This window comes from Lycium barbarum, chromosome 7 (assembly GCF_019175385.1).
Source record: "Lycium barbarum isolate Lr01 chromosome 7, ASM1917538v2, whole genome shotgun sequence".
Classification (NCBI taxonomy): Eukaryota; Viridiplantae; Streptophyta; class Magnoliopsida; order Solanales; family Solanaceae; genus Lycium; species Lycium barbarum.
The window spans coordinates 127,243,401-127,271,364 of NC_083343.1; the positions used below are offsets into that span (position 1 = coordinate 127,243,401).

Sequence of the window (27,964 nt, forward strand, 5' to 3'; positions counted from 1 at the left end):
TAAAAAAATAATTTACACTATAAGGGGTTGTTTCGTGTGCTGGACAAGCATAAATCATTTTGGGATGAAAATTTAGTACTGCCTTATCCCTTGTTTGATCACTAATCATGAGAAAAGTTATACCAGGATTAGCAATAGTTCGGGGATAAGATATCCCTGCAAAATGGTGGAATAATAGTATCAAAATTAGTTATCTCTGGATATAACAATGAAAATGACCAAAATACCCATGAGGTCCCTCAAATCGTTTTTCTACTAAATAGTTTGGAGGGTATTTTTGTAAACAACCAACTTCTTTTTAGAAATTATGTTATGTATATTATTTTTAATACAACAAACCAAACAGTCAATAAGAAATAATACCAGAATAACTAATATTTCTAGCATAGCTAATTCCAGCATAACTTTTCTTCAAACCAAATGACCCCTAAATAGTATAAGTTAAATCCATCTTGTGTTTTTAATACAACTTATTTACAAATTGAGTGATGCCGATTACTTCTCCTTTATGCGTTAGTGCTGCAGCCCCCACGTTTCATGTCAATGCATGCAGGCTGACACAATTATTTCAGAAAAACTGCAAGTATTCCTTCAAATTCTCTTTGGACAACTACAAGAAAAATGTGGGGAAAAAATAACAAGCTAATTCTACTTAAATTAATTGATCTCATTTAAAAAAAAAATTGATTAGACTTTAATTTACCAGATGTTAATTTTATATTTTCCTTTTCACCAGATGTTAATTTTATGTATTAGATAGACAGTTAGGCTAGAGGAAATAGGTTTCACAATGTTTGATAATCCGGATATCATTTTCATGCATTGTGGCGCTTTTAATAACAATGGAACAGTAACATATGGTTCACATTTATAGTTATAATAACAAAATCAACTAATTTATGTGCCCTTAATTCTAAATTAAATGTCTAATTTAATTTTTCGAAAGTAAACTTGTTTAATTAGTAACTTCTAGTTTTTTTTTTTTTAATAGGTTATAGAACATCGAAATTTTCAATATTAAAATAGTAATATTCTTATGTTTGTGCTTTGGAGGATGATAAAAATTATTAATTAAATCTCAAATAAGATAAGGTGTGTGTGTGGGGTGGGGGTGGGGGGTGGGGGTGGGGGGGACCTCAAAACAGAAATTATTAAATTATTGAAAAATATATATTTTGTGAGAACTGTTTTTCGGAAAAGTACTTCTAAAAGGCAACAATTTGTAGTTGTCTAATCAATTTGAAAAACACATTTGTTAATATTAAAGCATCAATTTGTGTTTAGTCGAGATTTCGAAAAGTGCTTCGCGGGAAAAATTACTTCTTTGCGATTTTGTTGCTACTCAAAAATACTTACTATTTTTTCCCCTAAAAGCTTGGCCAAACACATCAACTTTTCAAAGTAAATGTTATTTAAAGAAGGAGGACATTTTAGCTTAGCAAAAACTTAGACCAATCAGACTTTGAATCACATTTTCCTATAATGGTGTAGCCTTGTCTTGCCCATGTACGACTACAAAGTAGGCTATAAATCGTTCATGCCAAAAAATCAACTAACTGAATAAAGATTAGAGAACTGTTTTATTTGATATGGCACTTCTTTTCTTCTCTCTTGCTTGAAGAAGTTTCTTTTCAATCTTTGATAACCAACTTTTCGTTTCTCTCATCTCAGAAAACCTCTTCAATTTTCTCTAATTTATTTTTCTGTTTAATAAACCGAAAAAGTAAAAGAAAAGAAAATCAGGTCAGGTCATTGACATATTATGCCAAAATACTTCCATAATCCACATAAGCTCAAAGTTCAATCCCTTAAGCTTCTTGCCAAAACTTTTAGTTGGTACTAATTGTTTTGATCTGTTCTTTTTCTTGTGTCTAAAGTCTTTATCATGTGACCAAGATATGCTAATGCCTTCTCTTCTTTCTCAAATTTTTCGTTCTTTAAGTAAGTTACACTACAATAAAACAGTTTACTTGCTTTTAAAATTCCACATGTAGTTCACAAACTTACCACTCTTTTATTAAGTGTAATACTAAAAAGAAAGGAACAAGTTGTAAAGCTCAATTATAAATATACCGCAACTCAAAAACTGCTCAACCACACTCATAGCATCTCAACTCTTAATCTTCTCTATTTTGGTCTTTAATTAATCATTTCATATCTCATCAAGAAAGATGAAAATAGAGAACCCCTTTTCTTCCTTCTTTCTAATTTCACTTCTCTCCATATTTTTCACTAAATCCATAGCTGATATTTGTCCATTCAATGTTGTAAATTATGGTGCAAAACCAGATGGGAAAACTGATTCATCAAATGCTTTTTTAACTGCTTGGGACTCAGCTTGTGGCTCTTCAAAACCAGCCACAATTTATGTACCACAAGGAAAGTTCTTAGTTAAACAAGCGCATTTTAAAGGAAAATGCAAGAACAAAACCATAATGTTTCGAATCGATGGTACACTTGTGGCGCCTTCCGATTATAATGTGATTGGAAATGCCAAAAATTGGCTTCTGTTTGAAGGTGTTGATGGAGTTTCCATTCATGGTGGTAGACTTGATGGCCAAGGATCTGGTTTGTGGGCTTGCAAAGCCTACGAGAAGAATTGTCCGAGGGGCGCCACGGTACGTCTTCTAAGAAGAATTTAACCAATATATACTGACAGTATAAAGAACGTAACTATTTTATTTTGTTGTAGCAAGTAACCTGCTTTGTTAGCCATGTTACGTACTAATCTCATTGTTACATGTAGTTATATTTTAGATTACCTAATAGTGTAACTTATAGTATACAGTATTCAAAATTTCATTCCTCTTTAGTAAGAACTACCTCTGTGACATCAAGGTACCTATTATAAGAGGAATTTAACTTATATACACTGACAGTATAAAAAACATATAGCGTAACTATATGTTCTACCAGTATATTTTATGATGTTGCAACAAGTAATTAGCCTGCTTTATTATTCTGGTTATGAATTGTTACATATAGTTATCTTTTACATAATCTATAGTGTGCTATAGACAAGTTCAAAGGTTGTTCATTTCTCAAAATTAGCGTTTTCTTTATGAGTTGTAACGTTCCCTTCAAATAAGGATAAACATGTACTTTATGTGAATAACCGTGCAAGCATTTTCTACCCTGGTATTATTATGGTTGTTTAATTTTTTCAAAAGGCAGTATTAACTTCTTTACAGGTAATGAGCTTCGACCTTAGACCATAGAAATCTTAATTAAATGCTGCTTTTAAACTGAAATGAAAATCCAATTGCTTATTATTCAGTTGGATGCTGACAAATTGTTATATTGTTTTCTTGCTATTTGCAGACTCTGGGATTTTCCAATTCTAACAATGTAGCAATATCTGGACTAACTTCATTGAACAGCCAAATGTTTCACATTGTCATCAATGGGTGCAAAAATGTGAAGTTGCAGGCTGTCAAAGTTTTTGCCCCAGGAAAAAGCCCGAATACGGATGGCATTCATGTTCAATTATCGTCGGAGATCTCAATCTTGAACTCGATAATCAGTACGGGAGATGATTGCGTATCCATCGGTCCAGGAACTACTAACTTGTGGATCCAAAATATGGCTTGTGGCCCTGGACATGGAATCAGGTAAAAATAATACCCCTCCGTTCCAATTTATGTGATGATATTTGATTAGAGACGGAGTTTAAGAATATAAGAAAGACTTTTGAAATTTGTGATCTAAAACAGTCATAAATAGCTCTGTGGCTATAAATCATCTCATTAACGGTAAATTGGGAAGATTAAAGTTTAATTATTACTCCCTCTGTCCCAATTCATGTGGCACCATTCGGATTTCGAGAGTCAAACAGTTTAATTTTGACTGCCAATCCGCACATGAATCTTTAAGTTTTTTGGAATAAAATATAAATATTTGAAAACTACGTAAAAAGTACTATAATTCACAATAATTGATAATTCAAAATACTCAAAAGATTTATGAAAAATTTACGGTCGAAGAAAGACTTGTTTGAATCTCGAAATCCGAAAGATGTCACATAAATTGAAACAGAAAGGTGTCATTCTTTTTTAACTTACTATAAGTAAGGAGTGTCATATAAATAATTGGGACAGGGGGAATAAAAGATAAGCACATGTACCTGTCCATAATAAGTGAGATCAGTAAACATGGAAATAAGACAGATAACTTGCTATATAAAAGAAATGTGGTGTATTTTGTGCAGCATTGGAAGTTTAGCCAAGGATTTTGAAGAAGCAGGGGTGCAGAATGTGACAGTGAGATCAGTTATATTTAAGAACACAACAAATGGTGTGAGGATCAAAACGTGGGGCAGACCAAGTACTGGCTTTGTCAATAATGTTCTTTTCCAGCACGCTACGATGATTGACGTTCAAAATCCAATCGTTATCGATCAAAATTACTGCCCCTATAATAAAAATTGTCCGGGCCAGGTCTCAGGTGTGAAAGTTAGTGATGTTACTTATCAAGATATCCATGGAAGTTCAGCAACACGAGTCGCGATGAAATTCGATTGCAGTAAAGAGAATCCGTGCAGAAGAATAAAATTGGAAGATGTAAATCTCACATATAAGAATGAACCAGCTGCTGAAGCTTCGTGTGCTAATGTTGCAGGAACAACTTCTGGCATTATTCAGCCTACCGGTTGTTTGTAAGCGAAAACTCAAGAAAAGGGTTCTTTCCCTTTAATTATTTTCTTCTTCCTTTAGTAGATTTAGTTCTTAATAGATGAGAAATAGACAGTGGTTTTATTTAATTGCTGATACTAAGTATTATTGATGTTAGTAGCATTGTCCATATTTACTTCATTGCAACTTGAAGTGCTTGCTTGAGCCTGTGGCGCAACTTGAATCGCCTGGCCTAGGGACAAGTTCAAAGCTATAACACCAAACAGAGAAATTGTTATCCCCACTATTAATTGTAATAGGATGTCTTTCTCTAAAATGTTCAATATTCATGTTTCAACTTTCTATTAGTTCCAGTAACCTTTTTTGTTCTATAAAAGCATGTTGTTCTGCTTGCTCGAGGCCATTTTCAGCACACAAATCTCAGAATTGCCAATAATATTTGAAACTAATCAATTCAGCATAAGTCTTCCATAGATTCTTTTAAAACCTGCAAATGCAGGCAGTAAGGCTTTCCAATACGGTAGATCATATACGGATTCATATATATATTACAGTTGTAACAGCAGCTATCAGCATACAGACTCGAAAAACGGATTTCATGTTTTAATTCAATGTGTTCCTAATTTGTTTTCTAGTAACCAGATTAACAATAGCACTGGTCCCGTGGACTTCAAAATATCAGCTGATAAGAGAGTACTCTTGTGTACCTAGTCGCTTCGACCCTGAGAAATTGCTTTGAGTGTATCATGAACTTCCAGCATTGTTGGCCTTTCATTAGGAAAGAACTTCACACAGTCACAAGCTAACTCTAGAAATTTGAGGATCAAATTGTTGATTCCTTTCCCGAGCAAATCTTTATCTGCATCAAGAAGACAAGGCGAGTGATCAAATAGATTTCTTGAGCTGGTAAGTTCATGAGGTTCCTTCCCAGTTACAAGCTCAAGAAGCACGATACCAAAGCAGTAGACGTCTTGCTTGTAAGAGCCTATACTTGAATATTCAGCTAGCGGGAAAAGACTCCAACTTACAGTGTCATTCTTACTCCAAATTCTTGCTTCCCAAAAGTTGGATATTTTCGGTTCAAAATTTTGATCAAGCAAGATACATCGTGTGCTTATGTTTCCGTGTGTAACATGTGATTTATATCCATAATGAAGCCAAGCCAGGCCTTTTGCTATCCGTTCTGCAATTTGTACCCTCAGAGAGAAATCCAAGACATTGGCCTTATTTTCGTTCAGGTGCAGCCATTGATGAAGATTCCCGTTAGGCATGTATTTGTAAACAAGAAATCTTTCTTCCATTTCGACACAGAGTCCTATAAGAGGCAATAGATTCCGGTGCTTCAGACCACCAAGAGTTGTTATCTCAGAGACAAAATCGTCCTCCAAATTCTCACATTCATTCAGCTTCTTGATGGCAACTGTCCAGTCATTTGCAAGAATTGCTTTGTACATTTTCCCCAACATTCCATTTCCTACTAAATGTTCTTCACTAAAAGCACAAGTTGCTCTTGCCAGCTCCGTGTAACTCATTCGCATAGCAAACTTCTCCAGCTTTAATATCTGTAGGAAAGTGAATTGAATCATTGGAAAATATACATTTATAAACATAGACGGATCCAGAGTGCCGATACTGAGTTCATCTTAACCCAGTACTTTCGACGTGGAGCACAAATTTATGTGTAGAAATGCACAAAAATTGCAACAAGTAGCAAATATGAACTCATAATTTTAAAAATACGATGGGTTTAGTGCTAAGAACCTTAAAAATTGAATCCATAAAGCTGAAATGCTGGATGGATCCCCTTTTGTTGTTTATAGACTAGCACAGAAATTTCAGAGGTTTATTGCTATCGCGTTTATTCAAGAATTTGATAGCTCCACATATTTTTCCAGTCAAGGATATATAACAATATGGATTCGCAAGGATTAATCACAAAGTAGAAATGAACTATGCAGAGGAAAGGCTAGAAATTTAGCAGGATCTTTACCTGCAGGTGGCTGCTTAATTCCTCTTCACTTCCTGAATTTAAATGTTCCTTTGTCCTCCTCAGCTTCCATTTGTTCAATGAGACTAACTTGTTGATAGTCTTGCTTGGAAATTGAAACAAGAGAAGGGCTAAACATATGAAGAGAAAAGTACCCAACCAATCACAAAACCTTGGATGAATGATGAAAAATCATTCCATATCCAAGAATCCTCACATCCATCCCCACAAAGCTCTGGATTGTCTGCAAAACTTGATAGACTATGTAATAGTCTATGAAAATATTGTAAATATTCTCTTCCTTATGTATAGTAATTAGGTCCTATAATTTTGTTACACCTCGGAAAATCCTCCGTTAGTATGCAAGTGAATGAACTAGTAAGGAGTACGAGTATGCAATATGTTCATGGGTAAACAATGGTGTGTGATGATTCTAGATAAGGTTTTAAAGATGTTAGAGATGGGGGGGGGGGGGGGGGGGGAGAGGATTGCCAAGAGAGGGCAAAGTATTTGATAAGTATCAGAAAGGAATTTCGAGTAACGAGTTAGCAAGGAATTAATGAAGTCTTGGAGAAGAGTAATAACATCCCATGGATTGGTATTGAAGTGTTGAACAAGTGTTAAGAAGGTTCCATAAGGATTGGAGATCATACGAATCGACGAAACGAACTTCAGATTCACTGGGGATTATACGGCCAAACATACTGGCCGTATAATTTATACGGTCCATATGTCTGGACCGTATAATCATCCCAGTTTGGACAAAAGTTTCTGGAACAAATGTACGGCCAGACATAAGGCCCGTACAATTTATACGGACCGTATGTTGGTCCGTATATTTGGTCGGGACAAATTTTGCTCAATAAATGTAAGGGACCAAGTTAATTTCATTTCATTTCCCTTTCAACTCTCTCTCTCTAAAAACATCTCTCCACATTTATGATACATGTTTTCAAGGGTTTGTAGTGGTTAACATCATTAAACAAGTGAATCAAGGGTAAGAACCCATTAAAGATCTTCCAAAGTCAAGAAATCCAAATGGAGGAAAACTAGGGTTTTGATCAAAGTGGAATATCATCAACTAAAGCTCATTCCTACGACTTCTAAGGTAAGATTCATGATAATTGTATGTTGTTGAAGGTATTTGATAGTTGAAATGCTTGGTCATTAGAAAAGAATAGCAAAATGGGTTATGGATGATGAATAGTGGCGTTTTTGAGAAGTAGCTCGAATTGAATCATGATTATTGTTGTATTGTGATATGAATGTGTTATGAATGACGTTAAAACCATGAAATGGACATTGTATGTGAATGGACAAAGTTGGATATTGTGACCATGAATGTGGATAAATGGAAGTAATTTAAGAATGTGGATAATGTGAATGATTAATGGCAATTGTCATGATATTATGAATGTATTGTTGACGTTTGGGAGTTGAATTAAGATATGGACAAATGTTTAATAGATAAAGGAGATGCTGTCCGATTTTTTCTAGCTTTAGCCATATGCACTAGATATCGATACTAATGATAGTATGGCCTTAATGAAAGTAGAAACGTGAGCATCGAAGGAGTACGTGCAAGTGTAGAATAATTCGACAAAAAGGTATGTAAGGCTAACCCTTCTTTCATAAGACATAGTTCTTTGGCCAAACGTCTAAATCTTCCGTAAGCCCGTGATGTCTCATAAATGACTCGATTCTCCGAGCTATTAAGCTCACGATTCTTGATATGCTACGATTGTACTAAGTTCCTTGTATGACGAGTAAACTTATAAAGATGAGTGTGATGAATGATGATAATAGTGATAATGATATTGATGACGACTATAATGGTAACAACGATGATGATAACGGTGACGATGATGATACTAATGACAATAGTAAAGGTGCTTATGAGCTATATGTATGTATGCCCTTGTATGGCTACTATGAAACACCGAGCTTATATGGCCGGGTAGTATATGTATAGATGTATATGTATGTGTGATTATGTATCACGCGCATACCACTGCAGTTGGGTACGGATAACACTGAGCCTTGGTAAGGCCAGGTACGTATAACACTGAGCCTTGGTTGGCCAGGTATGTACGCTTACCGAACCTACATGGTCGGGTATGTTATATAAAGATATGAATGAAACACCGATCCTATGTGGTCGGGTACGCTATGTAAATGCTACGTATATGATATGAGTATGTGTATGATATGAATACGAATATGATATGCTATGTATATGAATGTGAATAAAGGCATGTATACGAATCCGAGCACAATTATGGTACGGGCACTATTATGAATACAGATGATGATGTATGTACACAAATACGTATTAGCGATGGTAAGTTCCTATGAAAGGCAAGTAAGTGCATATGACGATGATATTGCCATCTCCCATTCTATGCTATTTCCTATGTTGCTATTTATGCTTCTACATTGATATTGATCATGCTTTACATACTCAGTACATTCTTCGTACTGACGTCCTTTTGTTTGTGGACGCTGCGTCATGCCCGCAGGTGCACAGGGAGATAGACTTGATCAGTAGTTGCCTATTCTGAGGTTGCATAGAGAGCTCCAATTCCTTCAGAGCCATATTTTTTTGGGTACTTACTCTTTTGTGTATATAATGTATGGGCATAACGGGGTCCTGTCCCGCTCATACGATATGTCACTCTCTTAGAGGCTCGTAGTCACGTGTATGTATGTTTAGATGTGTCTGGCCTTGTTGGCCCATGTACATTGACGTGGCATAAATGCCAATTATGATATTATGGTGATGTCGTCCAATGGGACTAGTTTGACGAATGAATGGAAATGTATGTCTAATTATGTGGCTCACCTAGATGTAAGTATAAGAGTAAGCTAAGAGGGTTCCCGGGTGGGCTAGCACCGGGTGCTCGTCGCGGTCCCCTAGTCGGGTCGTGACAAATTTAGCCTAGTATCATTCTGATAGTGAGATACCTACTTTGTATATAATGACTTTCATACATCAATACAAATTGCGGATTGATTTCCTACATGGTATCAGACTAGGTTTCTCCTAAAAACCCTCGCTTCCTAAACACTAGCCGTCCACCTCCCTCTTCTCTCCTAACACTAGCCGTAGCCGCCACCCCTTCCTCCTCCCTCTTCTCTCTTCAATGGCTGACAACAAAAATTTCCATTCTGCTTTAACCGTCACGAATGTGAAATCTTTAATCCCAATCACTCTAGACATAGAAACCGGCCATTATCACGAATGGGCGACACTATTCAAAGTTCTAGCCCGTGCGCCACTCCGTACTTGAACACATCATACCACCAACTGACAACACTGAACTCACCGCGTACAACGCAACAAAGGTGGCTAACCTTCCGCTCTGGAAATGGCCAGATGCGGTGGTCCTTCAATGGATATACGCCACCGTATCCCATGATATTCTTACCTCTATTCTCGTGGCGGATGATGTTGCAGAGAAGGCTTGGAATCGAGTTGCTCAACGTTTCCAAGATAACAAGTACTCAAGGGCAGCGTACCTTGAAACTGAATTCACCACCACAAAAATGGCCGACTTCGGCTCGGTTATGGCCTATTATAATAGGCTCAAGTCTCTCGCGGATCAACTTGCCAACGTGGGGTCGCCGGTGTCCGACCAACGTATGGTCTTACGCCTCCTTGCAGGCTTACCGGAGACATATGCACACTTTGTCACCACCATCCAGCAGAAGGATGTGCTACCCTCTTTCTCTAAAATGTGCTCCAGACTCAAGCTCGAAGACGCAGCAGCCAAGGAACGTGCCCGCGATTCCAGTCCCGCGGCTCTACTTGTTGATAATGATACTCCCTCCCTGCCACCTGGCGGCAACAATAATTCAACTAACCGTCGTGATAATAATCGTGGCAGGAATTCTAACAGAACAAGGGAAAGGGGAACAACAACAACAACAACAACCGCGGGAAATCCGGCCGCGGCGGTAGCGGACAGACCAGCAACGGCCAGTGGCTGACGGGACAGCCACCGGAAGGGGGATAATACTGGCCTGCCTGGCCGCCCCAGCAATGGCCAATGCCCCCCTGCCCGTATCCGAAGAGACAGTGGCAGCAGCGTCCCACCACACCGCGGCCCGGCAGCGGCATTCTCGATGCGAGTCCACGACCTCAGCAGGCCTATTCCATGCATGGTCGGACCTATTCTGGGTACACTCCGACAGACGTGGAGGCAGCTATGCACACTCTGTCGATGCATCAACCGGATGATAATTGGTACATGGACACCGGAGCGACTTCCCACATGACTGCCAACTCAGGTACTCTTACGTCTTATTTTAATTTGAGCAATAATTCTGGAATCATTGTTGGTAATGGTAGCACTATTCCAATTCGAGGCTACGGTCATACATCCCTACCCCCACTTAATCCTCAATTACGTCTCCGAAATGTTTTGCATGCTCCAAAACTCATCAAAAACCTTATTTCCGTACGTAAATTCACTAAGGACAATAATGTTTCTGTTGAGTTTGATCCTCTTGGGTTTTCTGTGAAGGATTTACCAATGGGGATCCACCTAATGAGATGTGAGTGCACCGGGGAATTGTATCCTATCATTGCCACAAAATGGACCACTCCACCATCCACCTTTATTGCCGCATCACCTAGCTTGTGGCATTCCCGACTCGGCCATCCGGGAAATGCTATCCTTAGATCTCTTCGTAGTAATGCCTTAATTGAATGTAATAGGGCCCGAACTTATTTTTGTACCTCTTTTCCTTTGGGGAAACATGTTAAATTGCCATTTTATGATTCATTGTCATTTACTACTATGCCGTTTGATATCATTCATAGTGATTTATGGACATCTCCTGTTTTAAGTTCTAATGGGCACCTATATTATGTTTTCTTTCTTGATGATTATAGTAATTTTCTTTGGACTTTTCCAATCTCTAACAAGTCCCAAGTCTATTCCACTTTTCTATCTTTTAAGGCATTAATACGGACTCAATTCGAAAGAGACATTAAAAACATTCAATGTGATAATGGGCGGGAGTTCGCCAATGGGCATTTTCAATCTTTTTGCGCCTCAAATGGTTTAAATTTCCGATTTTCTTGCCCCCATACATCTCCTCAAAACGGCAAAGCGGAAAGAAAAATTAAATCCATTAACAACGTAGTGCGCACTCTTCTTGTCCCCTCTTCCATGCCCCCCTCTTTTTGGCATCATGCTCTCCAAATGGCCACATACCTCCTTAATGTACTTCCCACCAAAGTCTTTGGGTATAAATCACCAATGCAAGTTCTCTATCAACGAACCCCCCTCCTATTCTCATCTCCGGGTTTTTGGGTGTCTATGCTATCCACTTTTCCCATCTATAACTATTTATAAGTTACAAGCAAGATCCACCCCGTGTGTATTTTTGGGTTATCCGTTGAATCATAGAGGATATAAATGTTATGATTTATCCACTAACAAAATCATCATCTCAAGGCATGTCATCTTTGAGGAAACTCAATTTCCCTTCTCCAAATTGCACTCACCAACCCCAACTTCTTATGATTTTTTGGACCATGGGATTTCTCCATATACCCGGCATTTTCTGTCACAGCCTCCTCCACCCGTCGTTCCCTCGGTCCAGCCCCTTCCCCCCACTGTCGAGCAGCCCCTCCCCCCCGCTGCTCCACCCGTGACTGCCCAGTAGCCCTCCCCCCTGCCCAGTAGTCCAACCTCACGGTCACTGCCCCATAGCCCCTACCCCCCACTGCCCCACCTGTGACTGCCCAGCAGCCCACCCGCATGGTCACTAGAAGCCAACATGGGATTTTTAAGCCCAAACAACCGTTCAACTTAAATACTTCTAGCACTCCCTCCATCTCGACTATCCCACGAAATCCTGTTAGTGCTCTAAATGACCACAATTGGAAAGCTTCCATGGTTGATGAATATAATGCTCTAATTAGTAATAAGACATGGGAGTTGGTTCCACGTCCCACTGATGTGAATCTTATTCGTTATATGTGGATTTTTCGTCATAAAAAGAAATTTGATGGTTCTTTTGAGAGGCACAAAACCTGTCTTGTCTGTGATGGTAGGTCTCAACAGGTTGGAGTTGACTGCGACGAGACTTTCAGTCCGGTTGTCAAACCGGCTACTATTCGCGCTGTCTTGAGCATTCCACTTGCACACTCTTGGCCCATTCATCAGTTGGACGTCAAGAATGCTTTCCTACACGGTAATCTTAATGAGACTGTTTATATGCATCAGCCTATTGGGTTTAAGGATCCAAAGCATCCACATCATGTCTGTCTCTTGAAGAAATCGTTGTACGGACTTAAGCAAGCTCCCCGTGCATGGTTCCAATGCTTTGCAGACTATGTCTCCACTATTGGTTTTTACATAGCCGATCTGATCACTCTCTCTTTATTTATTGTCGAGGTTCTGACATTGCTTACATTTTGCTATATGTTGATGATATTATTCTCACAGCTTCCTCAGATGCTCTAAAAAATCCATCATGTCTCTGCTTAGTACCGAATTTGCTATGAAGGATTTGGGCCCTTTAAGCTATTTTCTGGGTATCGCTGTTACCCGGACTTCACATGGCATGTTTCTCTCTCAGAAAAATTATGCAGCAGATATTATAGAGCATGCGGGCATGACTGCCTGTAAGCCAAGTCAGACACCAGTCGACACCAAAGCCAAACTTGGTGCCACGGCCGGGCCTCCTTGCGATGATCCCACCCAATATCGTAAGTTGGCTGGCGCGTTGCAGTACCTTACATTCACAAGACCAGACATCTCCTATGTGGTTCAACAAGTATGCCTTCACATGCATGATCCAAAGGTTGCACATATGTATGCTCTTCAACGCATAGTCCGATACATTCAAGGTACTATTGAGTTTGGTCTCCATCTGTACAAATCCTCCATTGCCTCTCTTGTTTCTTATACAAATGCAAATTGGGGTGGTTGTCCAGAAAATCACCGCTCCACATCAGGTTACTGTGTCTTCCTTGGCGATAATCTCCTCTCATGGTCATCCAAACGGCAACCTACTATGTCTAAGTCGAGTGCCGAGGCTGAATACCGTGGCGTCGCTAATGTCGTCTCTGAGTTCTGTTGGCTTCGCAACCTTCTTTTGGAGCTCCGTTGTCCCATCCGGACAGCTACATTGGTTTATTGTGATAATGTTAGTGCCATATACCTATCAGGTAATCCAGTTCAGCACCAACGCACTAAACATATTGAGATGGACATACATTTCGTACGTGAGAAAGTTACCCGTGGAGAAGTTCGTGTTCTTCACGTCCCGTCCCGTTACCAGATCGCAGATATCTTCACTAAAGTTCTTCCGCGCGTGCTCTTTGATGATTTCAGGGACAGTCTAAGCGTACGATAACCTCCCGCTTCGACTACGGGGGTGTGATAGACTATGTAATAGTCTATGAAAATATTGTAAATATTTTCTTCCTTATGTATAGCAATTAGGTCCTATAATTTAGCCTAGTATCATTCTGATAGTGAGATACCTACTTTGTATATAATGACTTTCATACATCAATACAAATCACGGATTGATTTCCTACAAAACTATCACTCTCTGAAGTTTGTTTTCTCCATATTTTGAGAGACTAATTCCTGCAAAATCTTGAACTAAAGTAGACGGAGATATTTAGTGTTGACTGAGTCCTCCTTCAAGATGAATTAATGGCCGCTCATCAATGTCTTTTTTGGGTACTTTTCAGTCTACTGATGGACTTCTGAAAATGAGGCAACTTAAATTAAGGAGAAGCACCGAAAATTTAAATCAAGGTGACTATCAGAAAAAAAAAATTCACTCTTTCTTACCCCTTACCCCCTCCTCCTCCCACCCCCACCCAAAAAAAAAAATTCACCAGCCCCCCTCCTCCTCCCATCCCTCACCCCTCCCCCGCCCCCCGTGCCCCAACACCCCACCACCTCCACCTTCCAAAAAAAATTGATTTAAAAAAAAGTTTTGAAAAGTTTTTGTTTTTAGTCCCCCCACCCTCGGCAAAAAAAATACTCCCTCTGTTTCAATTTATGTGAACCTATTTTCTTTTTAGTCCGTGCCAAAATGAATGACCTCTATCTTAATTTGGAAACAAATTCACTTTATGAAATGATTTACAACCACACAAATATTCAACACTTATTTTGAACAACAAGTTTCAAAAGTATTCACTCTTTCTTAAATGTCATGTCTAGTCAAATGGGTTCATATAAATTGAAACGGAGGGAGTAATTTCTTTAAAAGAAGTTTTGAATTTTTTTTTTTTTGGGTTTCTTACTCCACCACCCACCCAATTTTTTTTTTTAAAGTTTTTGTTTTTGATTTTTTGCACCACCCACCTAAAAAAAAAAAAAAAAATCTTGAAAAGAAGTTTTGTATTTTTTTTTGTTTCTTACTCCACCCACCCACCCCACCTCCCCCTCCCCCTCCTCCTCCCCGACTCTTCTTTTATTTAAAAAAAAAGTTGCTCAAAAAAAAAAAAACTCACTTGATTTATGTAATTTTAGGATCAGATTTCATTCGTGTAGCACTGGACATTACTTTATGGGTTATTTCCGTTCATTTGGTAAGTAAAATAATGTTGTTTTATTCAATTATTCATTTGGGTATTGCTGCTGATTTTCCAACAATTTATAGTAGCAGTTACAATTGTTGCAACAAGTGCTAAAGATGTTGTATAAGAGCTCCTAAATTTATTACAACAGGCATTGTAGTTTTTGCAACACTTGCAACAATTTATGCAGTTGTTGCAACTTTTGTACTAATCTGTTACAACAACTGCTAAAATATATATTAATAATTTAGCCTGCTTGTTGCAACAACTGTGAAAGCTGTTGGACAGCTTCTACTCTTTCCAATAACTCACTGACTTGTTACAACAAGTAGACTTCTTGTTGCAACAACTACATTAGTTTTTGGACATACAGCTGTTGGATCAGTTGTAACAATAACTAAGTGATCAGTTGCAACAACTCACCTAAGTGATATGTTGATCTTGTTCAAATCACAAATGTATGCTCTGTTGTTAATAAATTACTGATTTTTTTTCAATAAGTAATGAATATATTGTAACAGCTCTGTAATATGTTGGGGTTTTTCCAACATGTAACCGGACTTGTTGCAACAACTAGTCAGTTGTTGAACATACCACAACTGTTAATTTGTACTTTTGGAGCCTTAAGGGGGGCTGACGAACAATTATTTATAAGTCTGTATTTTATGTTCTTGGTGGATTATAGTGGATGATCATTATGCAATTTTTGTTATATATATTGTGTGTGTTCAGTATCAATATATTATATGTTCAGTATGTATTTCAGTTGTTCAAATTATGTTTAGTAGTTTCAAACAAGTTATAAAGTCATTGCAATAATCAAGGAATTTGTTGCAACAGATTCCTCACATGTTGGAAAAAATCAAAAAGTTGTTGAGGTTGTTGCAACAGATTCCTCACCAGTTGTAACATCTTCCTTATGTTCAGTAGTTTCAAACAAGTTACAAATCTGTTGCAACATATTTCAAATCTGTTGGTAATAATCAAACAATTGTTGCAGATGTTGCAACAGATTTCCCATCTATTGCAACAAATTTCCCATCTATTGCAACAAATTAAACAACTGTTGAAAATAATCAAAAAGTTGCTTTGAATAAATGGTTACAACAGCTAAGTAATCTTTTGCAACAAATTTCTGACCTTGTCGGTAAAAATCAAACAACTGAGTAAATTGTTGCAACAACTGAGTAATCTGTTGCAACAAATGGCTCAGCTGTTGCAACAAATCAAACAATATGTTGAAGCTTTTGCAACAAGCTACTATTATGTTGCAACAGATGACTCAAATGTTGCAACAAGTTACTCATCTGTTGCAACGGATGGCTTATCTGTTTCAACAATGTACTTAGTTGTTGTAAAATACTCACTCTATTGATCACTAAATATTATTGATTTCCGTTGTTTATTACTAAATATGGGTGAATCTAGTAGTTCAAATCAAATCACTCTAATGATCACCCGATTTAGTACATCATGACTTTGTTGATCATCTGTCCTGAATCTAAATACCATCAAATTGATTAAGTATATATATTGATCACTAAATATCATTAATTTTCTTTGTTTATCACTAAATATGGATGAATCAAGTAGTTCACATCAAATCACTCTAATGATCACTCGATTTAGTGCATAGTGAGTTAGTTGATCATCTGTTTTTTTACTCAAAACACCATCAAATTGATTAAGTATATACATTGATCACTAAATATCATTGATTTCCTTTGTTTATGACTAAATATGGGTGAATTTAATAGTTCACATCAAATCGCTCTAATGATCACTCGATTTAGTATATAATGACTTAGTTGATCATCTGTCCTGACTCAAAATACCATCAAATTGATTATATATATATATATATATATATATATATATATATATATATATATATATATATATATATATATATATATATATATATTGATAACTAAATATAATTAATTTCCTTTGTTTATCACTAAATATCATTGATTCTCTTTGTTGATCACTAAATATGGGTGAATCATATCATAGTTGTTGCAACAATTGCAGTATCTATTACAATAATTGCAGCATCTGTTGTAGCAAGTAACATAGCTGTTGAACAAGACATATCACTTGTTGGATAAAACACAACAAATTACCTAGTTTCTGCAACAAGTCATTCCACTTGTTGGAAAAATTCAAACAACCAACCTAGTTGCTGTAACAAGTCGTGTCACTAGTTGGACAAACCCCAACAAGTAACTTAGTTGCTGCAACAGATTTATTAATTGCAACCAGTCCTGTCACTTATTGGATAAAGTCCAACAGATAAATGGTTGTTTCAATAAGTCCTCCTATTTGTTGTGATATGTTCAACAACTAACTAGTTGTTACAACAAGTCGTGCTACTTGTTGGAAAAAATCCAACATGTTACAGAGCTGTTGCAACATATTTATTACTTGTTGGAAATTTTTCAGCAATTTATTAATAACAGAACATACATTTGTGATTTGAACAAGATCAACATATCACTCTTAGTTGTTGGTGACAACTTCGGTTGTCTCTGTTTCGTCCAACAGCTGCAACATATGTCCAAAAACTAATGTAGTTATTGCAACAAAAAGTCTACTTGTTGCGACAAGTCAATGAGTTGTTGGAAAGAGTAGAAGTTGTCCAACAGCTTTCATAGTTGTTGCAACAAGTCGGCTAAATTATTTATACACATTTTAGCAGTTATTGCAACAGATTAGTACAAAAGTTGCAACAATTGCATAAATTGTTGCAAGTGTTGCAAAAAGTACGACAACTGTTGCAATAAATTCAGAAGCTCTTACACAACATCTTTGGCACTTGTTGCAACAACTGTAACTGCTACTGTAAATTGTGGAAAATCAGCAATTATACCCAGATGAATAATTGAAATAAAACAACATTATTTTACTTACCACGAACCCCTACTTACCAAATGAACATAAATAATCCATGAAGTAATTCCCAATGCTACACGAATGAAATTCGGTTCGACAGTTACGTAAATCGGGTGAGTTTGTTTTCTTTTTTCTTGAGCAATTTTTTTCTAAATAAAAGAAAAAAGCAGCAGCAACATCAAAAGAGGGGGAGGGGGTAGGACTGTGGGTGGGTCGAGTAAGAAACAAAAAAAATAAAAATTCAAAACTTCTTTTCAAGATTTTTTTTTGGGGCGGTTAGGGGGTGGGGGGGGGGGGGGGCTGCAAAAAACCAAAAACAAAAACTTTGCAAAACTTTTTTTAAAAAAACCAAAATTACTTTTATTTTTGGGAGGGTGAAGGTGGTGGGGTTTTGGGTCACGGGAGTGGGAGGGAGGGGGGTGCTGGAGGAAAAACAAAAAAAAATTCAAAACTTTTTTTTTGGTGGGGGGGGGGGGGGGTGGTGGGAGGAGGAGGAGTGGGAGGCTAGTGTTAAAAAAAAAATCAAAATTAAAAAAATTGTTTTTTTGGGTGTGTGTGTGGGTGGGGGTGGGGGGGGGGTGGGGGGGGGGGGCACTGGTGTGTTTTTTGGGATTTCTTTCCCACCAATTTTAGGTAATTAGGATTTTATTAAGTTGGGTCAAAGTGTTAAAAATAAAACTTAAGGCAAAGTGTTAAAAATAAAGCTTAGGGTCAAAGTGTTAAAAACAAAAACTATTGGGCAAGTCCAAAACTCCTTAATCACTAATAAAAAAAATTATCACCTCTACTCAATAAAAAATACTTACGTTACCTCCACTTAATTACGAAACTTAAAAGTCACTTATAATTAAATGCCCCGAGTAATTTACATAAAATTACTATAGTGCCTCGATATTTATAGTAATCCTTCTAACAAGGGACGGAGCTAGGTTGGGCCGAGGGGGTTCATCCCCTTTGACGAAAAATTACACTGTATATACAAGATTACATTTATTTTTTATGTATATATAGTAGTGTTGAACCCCCCGGGCTTCTTTATATATTTATTTTTTTACAATTTTGAACCCCTTAGTAAAAATTCTGGCTCGACCACTGCTTCTAACATGTACTCCCTCCGTTCACTTTTACTTGTTCACTATTAAAATAAATTTTCACAGAGAAAGTTATTTTCTTTTTCCAACACAAGGTTCGCTTTTCAACAACTACTTCCTTACATTTAGCCATCCCCTTTTCTTTTGCTTCAGAGTCCACCATTTTGGGAATTGAATTTTCTGTAGTTCCTATTAATTAAAATTAACAATCATTGTCACACTTGAGTAGTACAGACCTATTAAATACAAGCATTGGATAAATCCTTTCAGCGAATTAGGGGCATGCTATAAATAACATTTCAGTGTTGTACATTTCTTTAGAAATTGAATAATGTTACATCATGAGGATCAATTGAACAATCATTATAACATTACAATAGAATCCAAAATACATGTGTTTAGAAGTTGGAGCTTGCTAGGCCAGCCTCCGAACAAGTAAAAGAACCAATAAAATTACATCACTATTCATCTTATTTTTTTCTAGGTACATATAATGCAAATTCAATATTCGTATAGAGTTTATTGCTTCATTCTGTATGTTTAATTACAAATACATTTTTATATATTTTCTTCTTATTTATAAGCAGCCAGTAAGTTGTTCAAAACCAGAAGCTCTTCCTCCAGCATTAACACATGAAGCTTTAGCTGAACCATCTTTGTAACTAAGTTTCACATCTTCAAGTGTTATTCCAGTACATGGATTCGTTTTGCTACAGTCTAGTTTCACTGCAACTTCTGTAGCCGATGTTCCATGTATGTCTTGATATGTTACATCACTTATCTTCACGCCCGAGCCCTAGAATAGAAAATGAGTAATGTAATTAGATTACGAGAACATGATCTAATTTTATCACTAATCTTATCATTATTGTGCTAAATTGAATAGCTCAAACGTTACCTGATGAGGACAACTTTCGTGATTAGGGCAGTAATTTTGGTCTATGAGGATTGGGTTTTGAACATTAGCCATAACAATATGCTGAAAGAGGACACCTCTAACAAAGCCACTGCTAGGCCTTGCCCAAGTTTTCACTCTCACACCATTATCTGTTCCGGTGAAAGTAACGGTCTTAACTGTCACATTTTGAACTCTTGCCTCTTGTAACTTCCAGCCTAAACTTCCAATGCTGCATCGAACACATTAATTCTTAGTTGATAGTAATCATTATATAAATTTAACCAATTTTTTAAGTATTTAATTTCTATACATGGGTAGTATAAAGATTTTCAGGTCACTCAAAAGACAACTACATGTAAATATATGCATAAGAGGTGAAATTAGAAACCTGGAAAATAAGGTTAGTGACTTTGCTACTACAAGTTAAAATATGTTGATCGTGAAATTATCTTTATACAATCAATATATATAAGTTAAATTTTTTAACAAAATAACATACTTTAAAATGATTATAAAAAATAGAGAGGATGTTTTAAATAGTGTACTACAAGTATTATGTCCCAAACCTGATTCCATGGCCAGGGCCACAAGCAATGCTTTCGATCCATAAGTTAGAATTTCCAGGGCCAATTGAGATGCAATCATCTCCAGTACCAATACGTGAGTTCATAATGCTGACTCCTGATGATGATTGTACATGAATTCCATCGGTGTTGGGGCTATTTCCTGGAGCTGAGACTCTCACTCCTTGTAGCTTCACATTATGGCAGCCATCAACCAAAATATGGAACATTTGACTATTTTGTGCAGTTACTCCGTTGATTATGATTTTATCCGAGTTGTAAAAGGCCAGTGCCTGCACCAAAATTCAATGCACAAAAGATTATTGTGCTAGTTTAATTTGACGTAATAACGATCCAATTCTTCTTTGGCACTACGGGTATGTTTGATGCATGAGAAACCATTTTTCCAGAAGATTTTTTTTTTCACGAGGAAGTCATATATATTAGCTGGATTTTTGTTTCTTTCGTACTGGGAAAATGACTTCCTTACTTAGCTTATTGATGGAAGTCATTTTTCTCACAAGTATTTTAACCTTTTAACTTCTTTTTATTTGATCATCCAATAAATAGTTACGTACTACATATAGGAGTATCAATATTTTGGATTCAAAAGTTTTGCCTAAATGCTCTCACATTTTGGAAGTAATATTATTATTATTATTATATATTTTCTATGTACGTACTAAACACTGAAAACATTTTTCATGGCAAACTTTACATACCGTAGTTCCCTTAGGACATTTCTTGCCAGAGGTCTTGCAAGCCCAAAGACCAGCACCTTGTCCATCAAAAGTTCCACCATAGATAGAAACTCCGGTGACTTTTTCGAACTTTATCCAATTTCCAGACTTGCCAATCACATTATAATCAGAGGGAGCTAAGAGAGTGCCATCAATGCGTATAGTAATAGCGTTGCTCTTGCATGTCTCGCCACTGAAGTATGCGTTGCGAATCAGGTAACTTCCACGTGGCACGTATATAGTGGCCGCGCTAGTAGAAGCACAGGCTGCAGTCCATGCACTCAAAAAAGCATTTGATGAGTCTGTTTTGCCATTGGATTTTGCTCCATAATTTTGGACATTGTAAATGGTATTTGCTGCTAATGATAGGTTGAAGAGAAAGATCAAGAAAAGTGGGAATATTGCTAAGAGACTAAGTTTGCACATCATCATTTTGCTGATGGAAAATTGCTAAAAAGTTTTTTTGAGGGATTCAAAGAACTGATCAAATGGAGGTGATGAGGAATTGAAGTAGTTTAGGGGGATATTTATAGGCTTTGGATTGATGAGTTGTACTTTCATGGATTAATTTAAGTTAAAAAAAGTAAAAACTTTTTAATAGTTGCTTTTACACTTCAATGAAAGTTAGGTTTTCTTTCCAAATTGGTCATGTTCGGGTTTGGGAAAATAAGACTTTAAATCATCGATCCAACATATGCAAATCACATGACCAATTCTACAATTGTTGGCAACTTATTTTAAGGAGAAAAGTGAGGGGAAAAAGAACAATCAAATGACGAGCTTATGTTTCTTATACACTAGTAAATTTGCTCGCGCTTTGCGCAGCTTGAAAGTCATCTTAGTAGTTTTATATAATGAGATTCATGAAAATGAAAAAGTTAGATATAAAACACAAGAAATATAATTGTGGCACCTTTCATAGGCTAAGAAATCTAATTATTTTTTTCTCTTACTTTTTCTACTCATTCTTTTAGCTTTAGTATTTAGTATATGTAAAATGTGCTGCCACTATAATTAAATGAGTTTTTTCAATGAATTAAAACTTAGTATTAACTGTTTTGCATGCTACCTTTAGTATTTCCATTCTTCTTTAATAGTTTATTTAAAATTTAATAAGGTTTCATTGAATTAACATTTCTGCATCTTAGAAAGATCAACTAATACTCTTTCACAGTCAATAAATAGTCAGTAATTATAACGTTTAATTGTATGACTGTGCGTCTGCTACTACGCTTCTTATGTTTTGTCATACCTTTTTCTTTTTCATTTTTAAAATTTGTCTGGGCAGTGATTCCCTGAGCAGTAGGACTATAAATATCTTGTACTTTTTCTTTTACAAAGTAAGTTTACAAAAAATAAAAATAAAAAATAACTTATATTAATCCCAGAAAGCATTTTCGTAAAACATAAATTTCGAAACACTAATCCAACATAAAATCAAAGCGTCACCTACACGTTCATTCTAAACAATGAAGTTAAAAAGAAAGAAAGAAATAGTCACGGTAACATCATAAGTAAAACGCCAATAATTGATAATAAGCTTCCTAAGATATCGTATTTTTCCCTAAGATATCTTCTCTATATCGAGCTAACATTTTATTGAACTTAACTAATATTTGTTGAAATATCTAACTAAGCATCACTCTCCAAGTGTATGTCTCTCCCAATTCTAGACTATAGACGTTCCAAACAATTACTACCCTATTTAATATGGAATATCATAACTTCCAAATTTATTACACATTAAATTTAGGAAAAATAACTTACTACCCTTATACCGTAATTTCAAAATTTATTACATTAAATTTAGGGAAAAATAACCTTGGACCAATGAATCGCATTAGTTATTCATACATAAAGTGAATTGACTTGAAAAAAGAAAGAATTCTTCGGCGGTATGTCACATATCTGGCTAGCTAGCAAACATTATAGAGAAAAGGGAAAAGCTATTCTTTATCCTTTTGAAAATAAAGAGATTTTAATTACTAATCTATTTCCTTGAAAAATTATCACAAAATAGAAGTCAAGAATCTAAATCTTTTAAAAATTATCAGAGAATAGAAGTTAAGTGTACAAAATATGTTATAACATACAACTAACTGGTTTTTTCCACAATCTTAAGTAGTCCTTATTTTCACAAAGAATACTGAACATCTCCATCTTCAAACATCTTCTTTGTTCCCTAAAAGGGAAGAACAAAAGTTAGACAAAGAAATTCAATACAAACCATCTAGGGATATATAGAATTTAAGGATGGCGTTGGTTACTCGAAATGAGATGTCATCCTCATAAATATTACGTCAAGGTTCAAATATAACTGGTCCATGTTCCAGAAATACTCAATATATAAAAATTAAAAAAAATAGTATGTACCAACTAACTTGAAAAAAAAAATATTACACTACGTCGATTTATTCGCCAAAAAATTCAAAAACAAAAACATTGGAGAAGCATTGCCTTCTAAAACTAAATAAATTATTGTTCTTATGCTGAATCACGAAGTCCAATATTTAAATGTTCCAACAATGAAATGAATTGACGATGTTAAAATGGGAAAAAAAATCACATTCTAACCTCTTTGTATATGTCTTTGGCCAGGGAAGGATTGAACTTATACTTCGTCTAAATAATTAGAGATCCAAAGGAATGTTGCAGACCTCTATGTTTCTCTTTTCTTTATTTATATATTCAAGTACTTTAATTTGTAATTATTGTTGTGTTAAAGCTCAAAATTAAATGTGCACTAAATGACGAAATAAAGAGTGGAAATGAAAAGTTTAATTCTTCTCACCTATCCATCCGTAAATGAAATAAATAAGAGAATATAAATGTGATGTAATTAGAGTTTTCATTTTATAATTAGAGAAAAGGCCAAAAAAAGGAAAAAAAAGATAAATGGAAATGGAGGTCATAGAGAGGTGTCACACCACCTTATCTATCCCTAGCTCTATATTATATATAGATTTGAATATTAATTAAATGTCTTAGAATGTTAGCAATCTAGTTGTGTTCTGTTGCATACAAACATTAAAAAGATAGAAAAATAATGCCCATAACGCTTTGTAGTCTTCCTTGTTGCATTTAAAATAAAAACTTGTTCAACGGACTCTTAAAGAGGGAAACATAAAATAAGACACAAATTAAAAGCGCCTATTGCGACGTTTCTAATAGAATAATTAATCTAAAATAGTGTCGTTAATCCAACCGATTAAACTAAAAATAGCTGACGATTGTATAATATATATAATCCACATTTAATATATGTATAATCGTGTATAACCAGTGTATACCGGCTAGGAAAAGTAAACAGTGAATCTGACCAGTTATTTTATATTGATCCCTTTCTAAAATGCGTTTATATGTTAAATACATACTTCAGAAGAATATTTTGATTAAAGGAATTGTTGCTTCCATGTGTTATATTCAAACTTTTACCATTTTTTGCCAACAATATCACATGCATGGAATTAATTATGATTGAATACAAGAAACTGATTAAGTAAAGAGATTAGGGTAAAAAATTAGGTGGATTTATACATACTATGTTGACTTTTGTTTATGGATAAGGAGCTTATACTAATTGCATGTGGTTCATGGATTTTTTTACGTATATAACTTGTACATGTAAAGCCACACATGTTTAATTAGGTAGTATATAACTTGTACATGTAAATATCTAGGACGGACCAATTCACCTTATATTTAGAAAGATGAACTTTAGTTTCCAGGTAGCCATGTTACAATCGTTGAAATCAGAAATGGCTGCATTCTACACATTAAACATGTCAAAGAATTTACAACTTGTTGAAAACTTGGAACCCAAATATATATTTGTCTTTCAGGCTAAAGCGCGTGTACTTGTGTTATGTTTTATAAAAGTTCACTTTCCTCTCTGATCTAATTTGTGATTTACTGAAGGTAGTGTGTGCAACCCTTTTTCAAAATCTTGTCAATCTAAAAGTATGTCAATCCTGCTTAATCCGCGCTCTCTAGGTGTCACATCATAGCTATGATTTATTCGTTTATTAATATCTCAAAGCAACAAATTTGTTTTCTTCTCCTATAAATTTCGTTTTTTTTTTTTTTTTGGCGGAGGCCAACTATATATTCCCCCCCCCCCCCCCCCAATATAGAGGTATCTTTATTTAATTTAAACAACAGTTACACCATATTGGAGGGGGACTTACTACCTTACCTCCTTTGAATTTTTGGACAGCCGATGCATCCATGTTGCGGTGTTGATCCAAAGATCTTACATATAGATTCTATGCTAATGCATTGAAACTTATCATAAGCTAATGCATCCTACGGGTGAGTAACTTAAGGAGGTTCAAAGTACCAACTAGTATTCTTCTTTACTCTTCTTCTGAAAGATGGGAAGTCGAGTTTATTCATCCTTAAAGCACCTCTAACCGCTGTGGGTAGGCCTCCTTCGTTCAAAAAAATCATTGGGACCTGAATTTGTGTAGCATGTTTGGCTAGAGCATCCGCCACCTCGTTTCCTTCCCTATAGCAATGCTTGATAGAGATGTTTCTGTGATTCATCTTTGTCTTTATTTCATCAATGATGCTTTGTATCCTCCATGGAGGTTTGAGAGTACCATTTAGCATTTGAACCACTAGCATGGAATCCAATTCTACTTCAAGAGCCTCGAATTGATGATTAACACACCACGATATTCCAATTAAAGCTGCATAGGCTTCACTATAATTGTTAGTGTAGAATTGAGAAGGATATGAGAAAGCCATTATCATGTTCCCAATTCTGTTTCTAACAATTCTACCTGCACCAGCTTTGTTTTGATTCTTCATATAGCTTCCATCAGTGTTGAGTTTCCAAGTGTTGCCGGTTGGTTTGACCCATCTGATCATCTTGCTTGTAATGACTACCTTGAAATTTTCTGCCATAAGACAGACCTTGCTCCAGTTCCATGTGTAATCAACGAATTTGAACTTCTTTCCAATGGCCACCTTGATCTGAAACAGAGATTGAAAGCATATATTAGAGGCAGTGATCTTTTTTTTCTCAAATTTTATTGTGCATCTAGCTTTCCAAATCTCCCAACATACTATCACTGGTGTGATTAGGAGAAGGAATTTGTGCACTATATTTCTTGGTTGTTGTCTCCACCATTGCCATATGATTGATTGGACCGAGTTTCCAAAAAAGTTCACTCCCAAAGGTCTTGTAATAATTTGCCAAGTTTGTTTGGCTAGTTCACTTGCTACAAAAACATGATCTCCTGTTTTGATGCATGCTATCCTGCAACAACAACAACTAGGACCTTTATCAATGTGAAATCTCAATAATGAAGCATCAAAGGGGAGATTTTTCTTTAACAGTTTCCACATGAAAAAAGAAATCTTGAAAGGGATTTCTTTTATCCAAATGAAATTATAAATAGGGGCAGCCATCTGTTTGTTTCTAAGGAATTCAAAGGCAGAGGAGCAACTAAAATTACCATCACTACTTAGATTCCAACTAGCCTCATCCTTTTTGCCTTCGTTACCAATAGGGATATTCCTGATGAGATTCAAAATATCCCTTGGTATAAAAGGCTCCATATTTTCCAACTCCCATCGTTGGTTCCTTAAAAAATTCTTGACTTTTGTATTACCGGGTTTGGGAGTTGGGTTAATCATCTGATAAATGGACCCTTGAAAGGTCCAGTTATCCCACCAAAATAAAATATTACCTGAGTTAATATGCCAGTTTATATTGGTCTCTATTTTATCCCTGATGTGAAGCAGATTCTTCCAGGCAGCAGAGTCTTTAGAAGCTATCAACTTAGAGTTGAGGTTACTTCTTTGACAATACTTAGCTTTTAGGAACTGGGCCCACAACGATGGTTCTGTCCTTAATCTCCACCATCTTTTAGCAGTAAAAGTGTAGCAGATATCCAAAAGACTCTTGAACCCCAATCCCCCTTCTTTGGTTGGAAAACTCATGTTCTCCCAGGAGGACCAATGATAGTTATTTTTTCCATCTTTTTCTCCCCAGAAAAAATTAGCAAATTTCATTTCAATCTCATAAAGAGCTGTGACAGGAGGCATTAGAGCAGCAAATATATGTAAAGCCTGAGATTGTAAAACGTGTTTAATAAGCACAGCCTTACCTCCAGGGGATAGAAATTTACCTTGCCACCCTGCGATCTTATTAAGGATCTTTTTTGAAATGTCAGAGAAATAAGAAATTCTCTTTCTACCACAGTATATAGGACAGCCTAAATAAGTAAAAGGGAAGGAAGCTTGTTTGTAACCAGTCCACCTTCTAATCCTCCTATTATAAATTCTGTCGGTCTTACTATGTGTGAGAAAGAAAGTTTTTTCGTTGTTGATGACTTGTCCTGATGCCTGTTGATACAACTTCAGCTGTTTCATAATGAGCTTAATAGAATATTTATCAGCAGAGGTGAATAATACAAGGTCATCTGCATAGCTTAGATGATTAATCTGTGGCCCTTTTTTATGCATAGAGAAGCTAATGAACCTATTATTATGATGAAGATAATTCAAGGCTCTGGAAAGAGTTTCAGCAGCAATTATAAAAAGAGCAGGAGACAAAGGATCACCTTGTTTTAACCCTCTAGAAGATTTGA

General features: G+C 36.1%; 2 protein-coding genes and 1 pseudogene across 2 annotated transcripts; 1 reads left to right on the forward strand and 2 right to left on the reverse strand.

Moving 5' to 3' along the window:
• Positions 1 to 2,017: 2,017 nt before the first annotated feature.
• Positions 2,018 to 4,978, forward strand: LOC132602603 (polygalacturonase-like). Its single transcript, XM_060315416.1, has 3 exons — positions 2,018 to 2,618; positions 3,322 to 3,611; positions 4,208 to 4,978. Exons 1-3 carry the CDS (start codon positions 2,172 to 2,174, stop codon positions 4,656 to 4,658), a joined length of 1,188 nt encoding a protein of 395 aa, XP_060171399.1. The 5' UTR covers positions 2,018 to 2,171; the 3' UTR covers positions 4,659 to 4,978.
• Positions 4,979 to 5,338: 360 nt separating this feature from the next.
• On the reverse strand, positions 5,339 to 12,391 carry LOC132601919 (probably inactive leucine-rich repeat receptor-like protein kinase At5g48380; annotated as a pseudogene).
• A 7,097-nt stretch (positions 12,392 to 19,488) lies between these two features.
• LOC132602605 (polygalacturonase-like) lies at positions 19,489 to 21,837 on the reverse strand. The gene is made up of 4 exons (XM_060315417.1): positions 21,348 to 21,837; positions 20,629 to 20,918; positions 20,063 to 20,291; positions 19,489 to 19,960 (listed from the first exon to the last, which is right to left on the reverse strand). Exons 1-4 carry the CDS (start codon positions 21,795 to 21,797, stop codon positions 19,742 to 19,744), a joined length of 1,188 nt encoding a protein of 395 aa, XP_060171400.1. The 5' UTR covers positions 21,798 to 21,837; the 3' UTR covers positions 19,489 to 19,741.
• Between the last annotated feature and the right edge of the window lie 6,127 nt (positions 21,838 to 27,964).

What these genes read in the sequence shown, in the direction of transcription:
- LOC132602603 (XM_060315416.1), top strand. Translation starts at nt 2,172, where the DNA reads ATGAAAATAGAGAACCCCTTTTCTTCCTTCTTTCTAATTTCACTTCTC. An exon ending in ATTGTCCGAGGGGCGCCACG is followed by an intron (nt 2,619 to 3,321) that starts GTACGTCTTCTA and finishes TGCTATTTGCAG; the next exon opens with ACTCTGGGATTTTCCAATTC. An exon ending in GGCCCTGGACATGGAATCAG is followed by an intron (nt 3,612 to 4,207) that starts GTAAAAATAATA and finishes TATTTTGTGCAG; the next exon opens with CATTGGAAGTTTAGCCAAGG.
- LOC132602605 (XM_060315417.1), bottom strand. Translation starts at nt 21,797, where the DNA reads ATGATGATGTGCAAACTTAGTCTCTTAGCAATATTCCCACTTTTCTTG. An exon ending in AATGTCCTAAGGGAACTACG is followed by an intron (nt 20,919 to 21,347) that starts GTATGTAAAGTT and finishes ATTTTGGTGCAG; the next exon opens with GCACTGGCCTTTTACAACTC. An exon ending in ACGAAAGTTGTCCTCATCAG is followed by an intron (nt 19,961 to 20,062) that starts GTAACGTTTGAG and finishes TTTCTATTCTAG; the next exon opens with GGCTCGGGCGTGAAGATAAG.